Raw genomic sequence first — 14706 nt, 5'->3', positions numbered from 1 at the left:
CACCACCGGCCTGAGAGAGACAGGGTGCAAACCAAGGATGACTGGCCTCAGACCTAGGCTTCTCTCACTGTGCCATGCTGCATGGCCCTTGTGCCAACTCTGATGACCTCGGGCTGAATGCATCTAGGATGTAGCTACAACGTGGGAGCACCTTCCTTTAAACCCACAAGAAAAACATTACTCCCATTCTCCAGGTGAGGAAACAGGCTCGGAATGAAGTCCCTTCCCCAAAGTGGCCAAGTCAGGTAGCAGTGGGGCTGGGATGGCAATGCAGATCCCCCTGACTCTGCCCTGGCCTCCCTATATGGCCTTGAGTGAGTTCCTGACCTGCTTCCCTTGGTCAGTACGAGTTAGAAGCACCCATCAGCCTTCCTGTAGAAGGGCTCAGCTATGCCTAGAGTGCCTGCTCTAGGCCTGCTCTGCCCTGGCCTCCCTATATGGCCTTGAGTGAGTTCCTGACCTGCTTCCCTTGGTCAGTACGAGTTAGAAGCACCCATCAGCCTTCCTGTAGAAGGGCTCAGCTATGCCTAGAGTGAGCACTAATGCCCTGTCCTGCCCCAAGGGAGGCTGGTCTCAAGCTGAGGAGTTGTATGCAAAGTGTAAGGCCACACATTCTCCTCTCAGGGCTAGTGGCCCTGGCTGGGTCACAGGAGGCAGGAGCAGAGAAGGGCAGTACAGGCCTTGAGGCTACCAGCATATCCCCTGATACCAGCAATCTGCTACTTCTCCAAAGCCAGGGCCCTTCCCTACAAGCTAGTATAACAGCTAAAACGGCCACATTTTAAGGGCATGGCTATTTTAGGGCCCAAACATTTTCCTATTGTAGACACTGCTTTCTTTCTGAGGTGAGGAGGGCAGGAGTTCTGAAAGCGCTATGTAGCCAGGCCTGTGTGCACAGCACAGCATGGCCAGTACAGAGCTTCCTGGCACACTGAGCTGGGACTGGGTGAAAGCGGACCATGGCTCCACATCACTGACAGAAATCACTTTGAAAAAAAATTTTTTTACAATCATTGAAAAATGTACAACCATTAAAATTCTATTTGAGCCCATATGTGTGGCTCCCCCTGCAAACTTCTAGAGCAAACAACCATTATGTTGGCACTTAGGACATGTCACACAGTGCCTGCCCCCAACACTCTGCTTCCCTACAACTCCACGTACATGTGTGTGCGCCAGCACGGGACAGCTGGACAGTAGGGCCAGGCAGCATAGCATCATGGCCCCTTCCTGCCTCCCTTCCTCTCTGCTACCAGAGTATGCCTATACCAGGAAAGCCAATTCCAGCTCTAGGGGCTCCTGCTACCCAAGTTCAGCTTGAACCTGCAGGGCTCGAAGGGGTGCCAGTCACAGGCCTGTGGACAGCCACGAGCAGCATCCCTTTCTCATAAAAGCTGGTATGATATTAAATCCTCACAGGAGTACCTGGCAAAAATGGATTTGTAAAGCAGAGATTGATATCTAGTACGTTTTCTCAATATTTTCAAGAGTAAAATGTTGGGAACAGGGAAGTTTTCCTATTGAACTCGGGTTAAGTAAGAAGGGGAAGGACCTTGCTTCAGGACGTGTGCAGGACTGAATCCACTCTCTGGGGCACAGGGAGGTGATGCAGTCATGCAGCAGCACACACTCAGTTCCACATCTCTCCACACAGTCCCTGTAGGTCAAGCAAATTCCAGAAGGGGGCACTACAAGTCTCCTCTCCTCTCAGATCACCAAATCCAGGACCCAGAGAGGCCCAGAGGGGGCCTTTGTGCCTAGCTTCCTTCAGTGCTTCCCTAAATCTACTTTCACACCCCTCTCACTCACAACACGGCACACTTCAGGAACCCATGCAATGGGTGAGGGGTGTCCTATGCCCTGGAGAAGGCAGAGCAAGGCCTATTTCCCCCACAGCCCGATGCAATCAGTGACCTGTGAGTGAGGACCTGCGTGTCTTTCGGCATTGTCACTGCCTCCCCAGGGCCGCACTTTAAAGGCCCTCTCAGTCCACCAATTTTGCTCATTTCAGCAAAGACTTTATAACAGCTTATCACTTTAAAGGTGAGGAGAACATGAAGAAATCAAGCTACGAGGTCAGCATGCAAGCCTCCTAATGTTAGTAAGAAATGTGGTTCAAAGGTCGCCACCTGCCCTATCCCATGTGGGACGGCCTCATACACAGTCCCAGCTGATTCCCACACCCCACTGTCTGGACTCCCAGGGGTGAGAGACTCAGGCTTCCCACGGCTGTCAGAAAGACATGCCGTAATAATGCAGGCACAATGCCAGCATCACTGGGCTGACTGCACGAAGGCCACTCAAGGCAGCCTGCAGATCCCAACAGCTAGTACACAGAGTCTTCCAAGTTACCCCTCAACATCCCCATTCTTCAGGTGGGAAGATGTAGGCTCACAAAGGCAAGATGCCTTAGCCTGCCCTGCCCCTTCCCAGCCCCCAGGTGGGCTAGCTGGCAGGTGGCGACCCTGAGCATGTTTCGGAAGCACAGAATCACCGTGAGGCCATGAGGTTAATGAACAGCCGCAACATTGCCCGTGTCACCCCAGACCCACCCCCTCACCAAAACAAAGCAAATCATCACCCGAAGCACCCTCCCCCGTGATTGGCGTGCCGCCCTGGGCTGGCAGTAGGGAGAACAGGGACTGTACCGTCCGGCGTCGCCTGCTGGTGGGGTTTTTTACATTTGACGTAATCGTGGTCAATCGGAGTAGCTGTGTAAGGTGGGGATGTCAGACCTGGGCCAGAGGAGGAGGGGAGGGAGGCTCCGGGGCCCGGCAGTGTCCCAGCTGAAGAGTGGGAGTCCTCGTCCACCAGGCAGGCCTTCTCTCTGTGGGAGATGGGTGGAGTGCAGGTTAGAATCTCTACATCCCACCGAAATAGGACATGTGCTGCTCTGAAACAGTGCCCTTCCTTACCGCTGAACCCTTCTTGACCTGCCACCTTCAAGGGCCTCCCCTGCCCTCCTAGGTTGCACTGCTCCCACACACCTCAAGTGACCTAACCTCCTGGCTGGTGGTCCAAGGTGCTGAAGGAGCTGCTCCCATGGTACCCACTTGGGCTCCAGCCCTTAAGTGGCCACTGTTCAACCGTCTCAGGCCTCAAGCCCTAGGGAGACTGCAGGGTAGCTGATAAGCCCTTCCTCAGAGGAACCCATCCTAATCCCCTTCCATGCCAAGTCAGTACCCTTCCACGTGATGCCTGACAGATTTAATCCCCAACAAAATGCAGATAGAGAAAACGTCTGGATTTACTGCAAAGTCCCATGTGTACAAGGATACCTGCTACAACACTGTTGAGCAAAAAAGTGATATACCTGAAATGTTCCATCAAAATGGCTATAGAAAACATGACGCACCTATGCTATGGAATAATACATACCCACAGACTGAATGGCATGAATGGGATACTATCTCTATGGATGGGGTCCCAGACCCCTTGTCAGGGGAAAAGTAAACTCTAGAATAGCACCTTCAGTAGTCTGTTTTCATGATATTAAAAAAAAAAAAAAACCTCTACGATTATACATGTAAATGTTAAATGTGTGTAAATGCACAGATAATTTTTTGAGAAAATAAACTAGATAGTGACTAATTCTGGGGAGGAAAGTGAATTTGTCACATTTTAGCCCATATATTTATATATTGCCAGAATTTTCTATACCTAAAATATGTATTTATTCATTATTTGTATAATTCAATTTTTTAAAAGACTTTACTTATTTATTTGAGAGTGAGCAAGAGACAGAGCATGTGCATGACTAGGGGGAGGGGCAGAGGGAGAAGGACAAGACTCCCCTGTTGAGCAGGGAGCCCAACTTGGGGCTCAATCCCAGGACTACAGGATCATGACCTAAGCGGAAGGCGGACACTTCCAACTAAGCCACCTAGGCGCCCCTATAATTTAATAATTTTTAAAGAAGATTTATTCGAGAGAAAGAGGGAGAGTGAGTTTGTGCATGAGCAGGGGGAGGGGCAGAGGGAAAAGGAGACAGTGAATCCCAAACAGACTCCCCACTGAGCACAGAGCCCCATGTAGAGCTCAATTCCATGACCCTGAGATGGTAACCTGAGCTGAAATCGAACTGGACACTTACTCAACTAAGCTACCCAGGCACCCCAATAATTTTTTTTTAAGAGTTATGATCAATAAAAGAGAATATCATTGTACCTTGGGGGCCCTCTGCAACTAAAAGGTACATACCTATAATTCCTAGGACACACCATATCTGCTTGGGTGACATGCTACATGCATGCTCATCTCTCCCATAAGACAATGGGCCTCAAGGATACAGTCTGGGCGCAGGTCTCTCCGGCACCTGGCTGAGCCCTGCACAGTGCCCAGCCAGGTATGGGCACAGAGATGGGGCAAGCTGAGCTGAAGCTCCAAGATGTGGACACCAGAGCAAAAGAAGTCTGGGCCACAATCAAGGGGAGGCCCAAGGGTCCTCCCCGGCCCAGTGAGGGGACCACACCATGGCGCTAGCATCCCCGTGGTCTCTGGCACCACAAGAAGAGCCTCCAATGCTCTGCTTCTTGGGAGAATAGGCAGCAGACAGGCCCTAACAAGTCCCCACTCTTGGGAGAGGCCCTGGAAAAGGACCCAGAGTAAATGCTGTGGGGCAGGATGGGTCACGGGGCTATCACACCTGTGTGGTGGGCACTAGGCCAGGCCCTATGCAGAACACTATAGGAAAGGACTTTTCACGTTGCTCTGAGTCTGTAATGTGAAAACTCCTTTCCTATAATGTTCTGCGTAGGGCAGAGCTGTGCCCCAATGGGGAGAGGGAAGGAGTTGGCTTCTCCCTAGGACCTGCCCCTGAGGATGGGGTGGCACCGAGCATGAATCCAGCATGAGGTGACCTGGGATTGCACACTCAGCCTCTCCTTCTCAGTTTCAACAGAAATATCTCTGTCCGGCAACCAGGAGTCTCCAGGTGAATTCCAGAGAACTCACCTGGAATGTCATCTTGCCGTAAATGAAAAATCGAGGTACATATGGCGTAAGCTGCTGGGTGAAAGCGTGCTACTCACTTCTCTGAAGCTTTGGGTGTATTCTTCTCCTCGCCCCTGGCAAAGGGTCCTTCTGCAGCCTCCTTCATGAAGTTGACCAGGACCTCTGCACTGACCCCAGAGTCGGGCTTCCCCAGGAGCTTTAGGATGGAAGCATGGAGCCGGAAGTACACCTAGGAGAATGATACTCGGATATAAGCAGCCCTCCCAGTTGCTAAGGTTCACTCCACAGGCCAATCAGCTACGTTGGAAAAGGGCCCCTGACCAAGGAGACAGGCTGCCACATGCTGCCTTTTTCATTTGCTTTTAAACCAGCCAACCTATAAGTCATTCAAAGCAAGTTCCACCATTAAAATGGACAGGAATTCTCAGCGTCCTAGCTTAAATGTTTAGCCAGTAATGCAACCAAGTGGTGGTAAGATGACAAGAGTAAAAACCCTCAGCCCCATTCACTGGGCACCTCCTCCTACCACAGCCCCTGCCACCCTCTGTGGCCCCCTCCCTCAGCACCCATAAAAAGGAAGCCTCCACACCTGTCTCCCACTGCACTGCAGACTCCCTGAGGTGAAAAACAGCTGACTTCTGTTTGTGTGTGTGCTGTTGGGCCAGCCAGGTACTGCAGGCCTGGAGGAGCTTGCCCAGTGGTTACAGGACAGGTAGGAAGCATGCCATATTCTTTGAAGCCTGTGCTTTTCTTCATTTCCTTGAGTCCTCACCACAATCCTCCATTTACAAATGTGTGAGTAAGTTGCCCAAAGCACCACAGCCGGGAAAGCCCAGGGCCAGGTTAAACTCAGGTCTGCCCTGCCCTCTACTGCCCCCAACTGAACACCACATCACACATAGGCACCTCTGTAGTGACTCAGCCTCACCTTCGCACCCTCACGTGGGTACAATGGAGGCTCCTGCCTGTGGCACAGACTCCCACAAATGGCACAGGATGTCACGAGGGCTGGGAATGCCTGTGGCTGTAGACCCTGATTAACCAGCCAACTCTCACCCAGACATGGTTCTCAAGAGATGTTGCCAACGACCTACCCACGTGACATGCCAGGTGGTCTGGCCTAGGCAGCACTCTGAAGGGGGCATCCTGGACAGAGGGGACCACCACCCAGAGCCATTCCACCTCTAGCTTGCCTGTGGCCCCCAGAGTAATTAGCCCAGCAAGTCCATTCTCAGCCACAGAAAACTGATGCCCCCACACACATCCAGGTGGTCTTGCCTAAAGGAGCACACTGTTCAAATGGCAAAGTTTTAACCAAGTGACAGGTTCAGCATTTGAACTGAAGGTTCAACAGCAGAGGTGAATTTTCACCAGGGCAGAGTTAAAGTCTTAAGAGAAATGTCATTTTTAAAACAAGATATCCATATGTTGCAGCTGACTCCTATTCTCCTGAGAGCCAGCATGGTGTGCTAGGCCTCAGTTCCTTACCTGGAAGTCCCTGGGCCCCACAGGGACACCATCTTGCCTGCTTATTGGTTCCATCAGACAGCAGCAGAAGCCAAAAGTCAAAAAAACACCACGGAGGAAAAAGAGAGTTGTCATTTTCCTGAGGGCTGGACTACCTCCCTGCCCACAGCTTCAGTGCTATCAGAGGTGCTACATGGGCCCCAACCCCTCTTCTCTTCTGCTGTTAACTTAGGGAAAGGCACACCAGCCCTCTGGACCTCAGCCTTCTCAGCCCCAAAGTGGAAATCCCTCCAGGGATAGGCCTGTGAGCCTGAGTGGAAAGCATGAAAGAGCTGTGATGGGAAGGAAGGACCTGGGTAGGGAATGACAGCAACCTGGAAGCTGTGCTTCCGCATTTCACCATGAACCCTATGAATATGGCCCCCAGACAGCTGCTGCCAACCACTCAGTGTGAATCATTTTTCAAAGGAAAATTTATTAAAATGAGCCTTTTTTGCTTGTTCACACAATTACCAAATATTAAAAAGAGGGAAAACATGGTTGAGGGAAAAGAGACATGCTCATAGATCAGTATAAACTTTCAGGGCAACAAGACGCTGTGGATGCGACATTAAATGACCCTTGGTAATACTCCAGTAAGTGCTCCCTGATATGTATACAAGGCAAGGCCCTGTCCGCACCCACTTAGGGAGAAGCAGAAAAGAAGGCCAAACCCATGAAGAAGGGACTGGGCAAATAAGTGGACATCCAGCCAGACTAGAGGGCCCAGAGGCAGGGAAAGAAGCCCACAATGTCTTCCACTATATCTTGTCCAGTGAAAAATGCCAGTTGCAAAGTAAGAAGATGTTACTATGTATCTATATATTAATAGGGGGAAAATCTAGAAAGACAAGGATATGCCCAAACTGTTAACATGGGGCTAGAATCACTGGGGACTTCAGTTTTTCATTTTAAATACTTCTGAATGTTTGACTCTTATGTTTGATTTTTTTATCCATGAATATGTGTTAGTTTTATAATCAGGAAAAAAACAAACAAACACATCAAGGCAGATAAGGCATAATAAGCAGATTCTGCCCCAAACTCCAAGAAGCTTGCTGGTCACAAGCTGGGCACAAAAGAGCAAAGCGAATGTGCTCAGGAAACAGTGAGGCCTGGGCCGGGCCAGGCTCATATGGATCCTCACCCATGTGCTCAGTTTCTTCCCTATAGAACGTGCCAGCCACAGCCTCCCAGCCTGCCTTCCACCACCGCCCTGAGCATCGAGGACAGTATGTGTGAAGTGCCCCAGAAATCATAAATGCAAATCCAAGCACCATACAACTGCTCTTCTCTTGAGGAGCACTGCCAGACCCCAGATCTGAGGCCAAGAGAACAGACTACTCCCCTAGCCCTGTCCTGCCAAGCTGGGAGCTCCAGGCACAGCCTGTGGCCTCGCAGGGAACAAAGGTACCAGGGGACACTGTGCCGCATCGATGTCATCACCAAGTCAGGTTCAAGAACCCTGCACGTGCTGAGGAGGAAAGGTAATTTTCCTCTTGGAGAGACAAACAAAACAATCACTCTCCCAGAAAGGATGGTAAGCACCCTTTAGAAGAGAGAGGAAAGGCTGCTTTAATTTCACTACACACAAAGCTGCTGAACACAGAGAAGTTTCCAACAGGTTGCGTGGAAGCCACTGGGACCTCATGCCCCATCCCCAGGGAGACAGAGAACCTGGCCCGCCCCTGCCCTGCTTCCCTGCCCAAGGCCGGCATGGTGTCACCTCCAGGGCCTCCATGGCCAGCTCAGGTGGATTGTGGTAGTGGATCTTCTTGGGGTAGCGGGCAGCCTCCTCGTGCAGGTAGTGGCCAGCCTGTCTGTAGTGCAGCAGGTAAACAGCAGGTGGCTGCTGCTGCTTCTCGGCGACCTTGCCCAGCATGTAGTGGATAAGCCACTCCTCCTCATCACCATCGCCCTCGCAGCGGGCCGCAGACGTAAAACAGTGCCTGGCTGTCTCCAGCATGCTGTCGCGCCGGCCTTCCATCTGGAATGAGACCACGAGACCAGACTGAGTTCAGGCCCTGGGCCTGAACCTACAGGGTTCAGCTATCACCTGCCTTATCCTGAGGGAAGCCCTGCTGCCTTCTTTGTAAGTTTATAATCCTCTTAACAACCCTGACACACAGATGTTCTATCACCATTTCATATCTGGGGACACAGAGTATGGAGAGGCCGGGGGACCCCTCCGAAGCACACAGCAAATAAGGGACAGAGCTGGACTGAAACCCATGTCTCCTCGTGTCAATTTCAGGCTCCTTTCTTTTACCACCATCCTGCAGTATCTGCAACTACACAGCTTAGGAGTTTATGAAGTACCTCCTGACCCCCTTCTAAAGATCCCAACCATGACCCTCACTGCGACTGCAGTAAGGTCCTCTGCCTGGGAGGGGGAGACAGCACAAGGCCAGGGCTGCTAGGAGAACCAGGCCAACAGCAGCTCTGCTGTGTCAGTCTGAGAATGCCAAGAGCCAGCACCAATGTTCTGAGATGAGCCCCCACTGCAGGCAGTGAGCACTTCATTCTCACACCCACTCACTAGGATGAGAAAGCAGAGTTGGAAAGGGTGTGCACCCAACACCCAGTGACACAGCGCTGGAGAGGATGTGCACCCCTGGGGTACCACAGAATTTCCCACCCTGTCCTCTGCACCCCTCCAGAGAAACCTGGGTTGCTTAAAAATGGCAGATTCCTGAGTCCCACCCTAAGACCCAGTGCCTCCAGCCACTCTCTCACATACTGAAGGGTGGAAACAGCTAAAACAGAGGATCAGCTTCTAAGATGCTTTCCAACTCAGAAAACTTTTCCAGTCACTTTTCCCAGTCCCTGTATGAGGGCTATGGGGCAGCACCTAGATGTTATCCACGTGAGATGTCAAGCCATTAGATGCATGTGTCCATTTATCCCAGAGCTCCTGGGTAGGAGCTGGAATGAAGACTACCTGTGTGGGGCCAAAGAGGCAGCTGTTCCCAGTACCCCAGGTCTCTAGCTCCTCATCTTCATGACCCTAACTTGACAACAGGGAAGCTGCAGCCTCTTCTAGTCTCATCTCAGGGACCAGAGGAAGGGAGAGGCTGCAGGCACTAAGCTCTGGCAGAGGCGCTGCCTGCCGCCTGTGAGAGGAGTACCTGTACCCCACTGTGCACAGGAAGGCTGCCCAAGGATGTTTGTCCGCAGACGCTGATCTACATGAATCTCCTGTAGCAATGGCCCTGGGGCCGGCACAAAGAACCCCAGTGTTCTGCCAAACATTTCTTGAGAAGGAAAATTACTGCCTAGGAATCAAGAAACCATCAATGAGTGAGATATGATAGAAAGAATCACAGTGTAGTGCCAGGATACAGCACAAGCCAAGTGACTCCATCATACCCCTCCAATGGGATTCTGTAGCAGATCTATACCAGTAAAAGGCAGCCACTTGACTGGAGTCCTGCTCTGACTACTCTGTCACCATGTGGCCTCAACCAAGTCAGTAACCCTCTGCCCACCCAGCTCTGCCACTGAGGGTCATAAAGCCACCCACTGAGAAAGGAAGGGCAACTGTGAAGAGCCCCATCTGGACTGGAACCACACAAGAGGCACATAAAGCACAGAATCCCTGTCCTCAGTAGGTGCAGTAGTCAGAACTCTTCAGACAGGAGCAGGAGGGAGAGCCACTGAGGATCCACTATGTTCCAGAGCTCTGCCAGACACCCTAACACCACCTGCCTAACCCAGAGACGTGCACCTATTGCTGTGGCACCTCATTCACCTCTTGGCCAGGGTGCCTCGCCCAGAGCCAGCCCATGAGAGGTCCTAAGGAAATGCCAGCTCTCACAATACTGCCACACAGGAGGGATGGTCAGCCTGCTTACGGCCAGGTTTCCACAGCAGGCCACACAGCTAGCAGGCGCTGGCCCCAAAGCCTCTGCCCTTGCCTGGAACTGACAAGGGAAACCACTGGTTTTCCTGTAATAGACCCCTTTGGCAAGTTTGCAGGCAGAAGTTGAAGTGCACAGCTATCAACATGAGTCCTATAACTCACCTAATTAAATACAATAAACCCAAACAGCTCTAGCCACCAAGGGGCTGTGTCATCATGACATACTTCAGGATAAGAAACTACCTTACCAGAAGTGGAGAAAACAGGAGGCACAGGGCAGCCCTATGAGGCAGCTATCCCCCTGGGCAACAACGCAAAACCTCCTTCTTTCCCCGCACACCTGGTGGACTTCCATCTCTCTCCTGCCACCCCTGACAATCCAGGAAGATGGCCTGGGAGCCCAGTTTCAGGCCCTGAGCTCCCTGAGCCAATGGCTTCCTAAGGATCAGAATGGAGTTCAGCCACCGGGGCCACAAGCTATGCAAGAGAAAGAACAGGCAAGGGGAAGAGGTGTGCAAGGAGTCAACCTGGGTTTCCTGTCTGTCGCCCACTCTCTGCCTTCCCTGCCCCTTCCTGGGGGAATCAAAAGTTCCCTCCTCTTGGGGAGCTCTACAAACAAAACCCTCAAGTACCAAAGGCAGAAAGGGCACTCTGATTTCTCATCATATTTACTTCCTGGAAAGCCTCTATTCTGCTAAATCCTACTGGGCATCACTAGTGGGGGACTAGAGAAAGAATCCCAAGATCTACACTCCACCCACCCCAGTGAGTCCCAGCAGAGGATAACAGTGTTCCTAGTGCTGTCAGGGACTCAGTTCCCAGCCTGCTCAGCCCTGGAGCCGTTACACTACAAACAGAATGGAGCAAGGGGTCTCTGCATAGGACAACTGCAATGAAATAGGGTTGCAAGGCATGAGTAGAGCTCAACAGCATGGAGCTGAGTGAAAAGGAAGCTCAACACCATGTACAGCACAACAGCATTTAGACAAGAAGAAAAGAACAGGTAAATCATGGCATTCTTTCTAGGAGAACTTGTATACATAACAAACAGTGTTGTGTAAAGTCTAGAAAGATACAAGCCTAACTGTTAAGTTTCTCTGAAGCAGGAATGAAGGGATTAGAAAGGGGTTGGGGGGAGCCAAAAAGATTTTAACTTTGTCCTTACTGTGGCAGTTGTTATAAAGGAGGCGTTTCTTGTACAATTGAAGAGTGGTTTCTATAAAAGTGATGGTTAAAACAAGGGCCATGCTACTCTTTTCTTGCCCATTTTCTTCCTTGTCACCGAGCCCACCACCTGTCTGCTCCATGGCTACACTGCCCTTCCTGTCACCTTTGTCCTCTGCCACTGTTGCCAGGCTTGTCCCCAGGATACTGTGTCTAATCCACCCAGGGAACCTGAGAAAGTGCAGCTTCTGACCGTGAGTGCCTGATGGGGCCTTTTAACAAGCTCCTCACTCCCCCATAAGAGGTTCTGATGCCCAGTCACATGTGGGAGCCACTGTTCTCGTTGGCCTGTAGGGTTTATGCTCTCTGGACAGAGAAAGAGAGGGAAAACCTTAGAGCCAAAGTGCCTGAAGTCTGGCACCCTGAGACAACCCTCCCAGGCTCACAGGTGGTGGCACCCAGAGCTCATGGGGGAAAAGCTGAAGTTACTGGCATTCTTCAAACAACAGCCAAAGGTAGAGTCCCAGGTCATGCTTCCAGCTTGCTCTTGTCAAGTATGGGTGACTTGAGGAGACCAGAAAATGTGTGGAGAGAGAAGGGGATTTCAGTCTTTCTGAGGCTTTCTCAAAGTGTTATCACACAGCACACAGATGTCCCATACCACAAGACCTCGTGTGGGAACTCAGAGGCCCCACAGCTGCAGACGGTGGCGACAGCAGTTATGACAGCACGGGAATGTTCAGATTCAGCTTGTGCTCTTATAGCAGATCCACCCAGCACTTTCACTGACATTCATCCACATTCAGCTCACTACATTCATTCCATAGTCGATCTTTTGCTGATTTTCACATCTAGTCGAATGGTATAATGCAGATCTACTGCGAAGTTAAGCTGCAAATTTTGCAAAAGACACGGGATTTCATGAAGCTGATGAAAGTAATGTGGACAAAGCCTTTATACATGAGCAGTGGGCACATTTAACAACTGCCCAAAGGGAGGACAACTGGTCAAGGAAGAGACCGCAACACATTCGTCTAAGGCACAAAGATATCAGAGAATCCTGGGAGAGAGAAGTAGCCCTTCTCTCAGACAGAATATTTGCAGACAGAATATTTGCAGGAATATTTCTGCAAAAGTAGCTGTCTAAATTTATGCTGCTGAGGTGAAGGGGTACCTACCATGCTATCATAAAACTGATGGAAAAATTAAACTCTCCCAAAACCAACCAAACTCAGTCATTATTGGATCATTTGAAGAATTAACACACCCTTGCAATTATCACCAAAGTCCTAGTAAGGTAAGATTTAGGAGTTATTTTCATTATTATTACTTTATCTTTACTAAGATAAAGCCCCACTCACACCTAGTAGGTGCTAGTTACTAGGATAACAGAACTACATTTTGAGTGGATTCACTTTGTGGCCCTTTGCTAGCAACTGACTGCCCACAAACAGCAGACCCTGCCCCTCACGCCCATGCTAGTGGGGTGGGATGTTGCCACTGTAGTAGGCACAAAAGGGGCCACTGTAGGAGGGTGACATTCATGTCATTATTACATTCCCATTTATTCTTTTCCATACCAATTGAATTTTTAACACTAAGGATACCTCGCTTTTATATACAATCAGCAACAAGCAACAAAGAGTTGTTACCTCTTTGCACAAGGCTAGGACTTCCCCTACTTGATGCAATGTGGGAAGGTCAGCGTCATCACAAGGCCAAGCACTGTGTGGAAGCCTGTGACCTGCCTCTAAAGGGTCACAAGGGCCAGGGGTGGGGGGCTGGGCATGACAACAGAGGCCTACTCTCAAGGATGGAGGTGCTGTCAAGACAACTGCAGCATAGCTGTAGCTAAGAGTCCCACTGACCAGTCTACTCTCACTGAGTTCCCTCAACAATCCAATGGAAGCATTAACAAAGCCATCATCTTGTTTAGATTTTGACCACACATGATCACTACAAGAAACAGGCCCTTTCAGCACTCTGCTCTCCTAGAAACCCTTCTGGACCATGGCATCTTACTGCCACACCAGCCTTAAACATGCTGGTGGGACTCCTTCATTTCCATCTCAAGGAGCCAAGGGGGTACCCTGCTCAACCCAGACCTCAGGCCAGACACCCAGCAAACCACACCAGGGGAACCCCCTACCAAGACAGACTTCGAAATTCCCAATACAGTGTCAAAAATTTTACAAGGATTCAAGAAGTTCCTCTGAAGGAACAGGGAAGGGACAGCTACTTCTGGCGGCCAACACCCCTCCCCTGCCTCTCCACTGCTGGAAAACTGACAGCTGACCAGCCAGATCACAAGAGCCTTGCCCTGAATTCACCCAAAACAGACTAGGTATCTAAAGACCAAGGACCAAACTGTCACCAATCAAAGTATGGCTACAGTCTCATGAGGAGAATCATCTGTGAGCTCCCAGGATGGTTGTGAAGACAAGGGTAAAAGAAATGGATAAGATAGAACTTTGCCACCTGAGGGCACTTCAGTCAGATGGCAGGATGGCGGCCCCTCAGCAGAGCTCCTCCTCACCTGCTGCACAAGTTCAGGGGGCAGTTCAGCTCTCCACTGCTTTAGCTGGCGTGAGGCGAAGGAGTGCAAGGCATAGGACATAGTACCATACTCGATCCACAGGGATAGGTTGGAGCTGTCGATCTCCAGAGCCCGGCGGAAGCAGTTCAGGACAGGCGTGGCGTGCTTCCAGATGGGCCCATCACTCTTCAGCTCATTGGAGTTCAGCTTGTCCTGAATGCGACTGGCCCGGGCCAGAGCCATGCCTGCCCAGGAATCAAACCTGTGGTCACAACAAAAGCACCAGTAAACATACCACTGCCCTTACAGCACTGTAGATATGATAGATGGGAGGGTGAGGCCCCCAGGTCTGGGGCAACTCATTTCCCAGGCCACCCAGAGCCCAGCTCCACCACCAGGGACTCTATGTCTCTGAGCTATAAAACATGGTTAAGAAAACCCACCTCAAGAGAGCAGAGCTGCTGGGACACCACAAGATATGTATCTGAGGTCATCCAGCACCTCACAGGTACTCAGTAAGTGTTCTAAGAGGATCCCCACCAACTTGAGCCCAGATTGTGCTCACCAGCATGGTGGGCTCTTGGACTCTGGTCCCCTTTGCTTCCTTGCTTGGAAGGGTTACCCACAGAATGTTTCTGATGGAAAGGAAAAGGAGTCCTTTACAAGGCATGTCCCATCCAAGGCG

General features: G+C 50.8%; 1 protein-coding gene across 5 annotated transcripts in view; it reads right to left on the bottom strand.

Annotated features, from left to right (window-relative positions):
• Positions 1-14706, bottom strand: part of CABIN1 (calcineurin binding protein 1) — a 153441-nt gene that overhangs the window by 79549 nt on the left and 59186 nt on the right. For all 5 annotated transcript variants that reach the window (XM_041728556.1, XM_041728554.1, XM_041728558.1 and 2 more), the window contains exons 23-26: positions 14022-14283; positions 8186-8446; positions 5031-5182; positions 2649-2827 (exon numbers count right to left, since the gene is read on the bottom strand). In XM_041728556.1, the coding sequence (XP_041584490.1) occupies positions 2649-2827; positions 5031-5182; positions 8186-8446; positions 14022-14283 (854 nt within the window). The remainder of the gene's footprint in view (positions 1-2648; positions 2828-5030; positions 5183-8185; positions 8447-14021; positions 14284-14706) is intronic.

This window comes from Vulpes lagopus, chromosome 14 (genome assembly GCF_018345385.1).
Source record: "Vulpes lagopus strain Blue_001 chromosome 14, ASM1834538v1, whole genome shotgun sequence".
NCBI classification, from domain to species: Eukaryota; Metazoa; Chordata; class Mammalia; order Carnivora; family Canidae; genus Vulpes; species Vulpes lagopus.
This window is presented reverse-complemented; position numbering and strand designations above follow the sequence as displayed.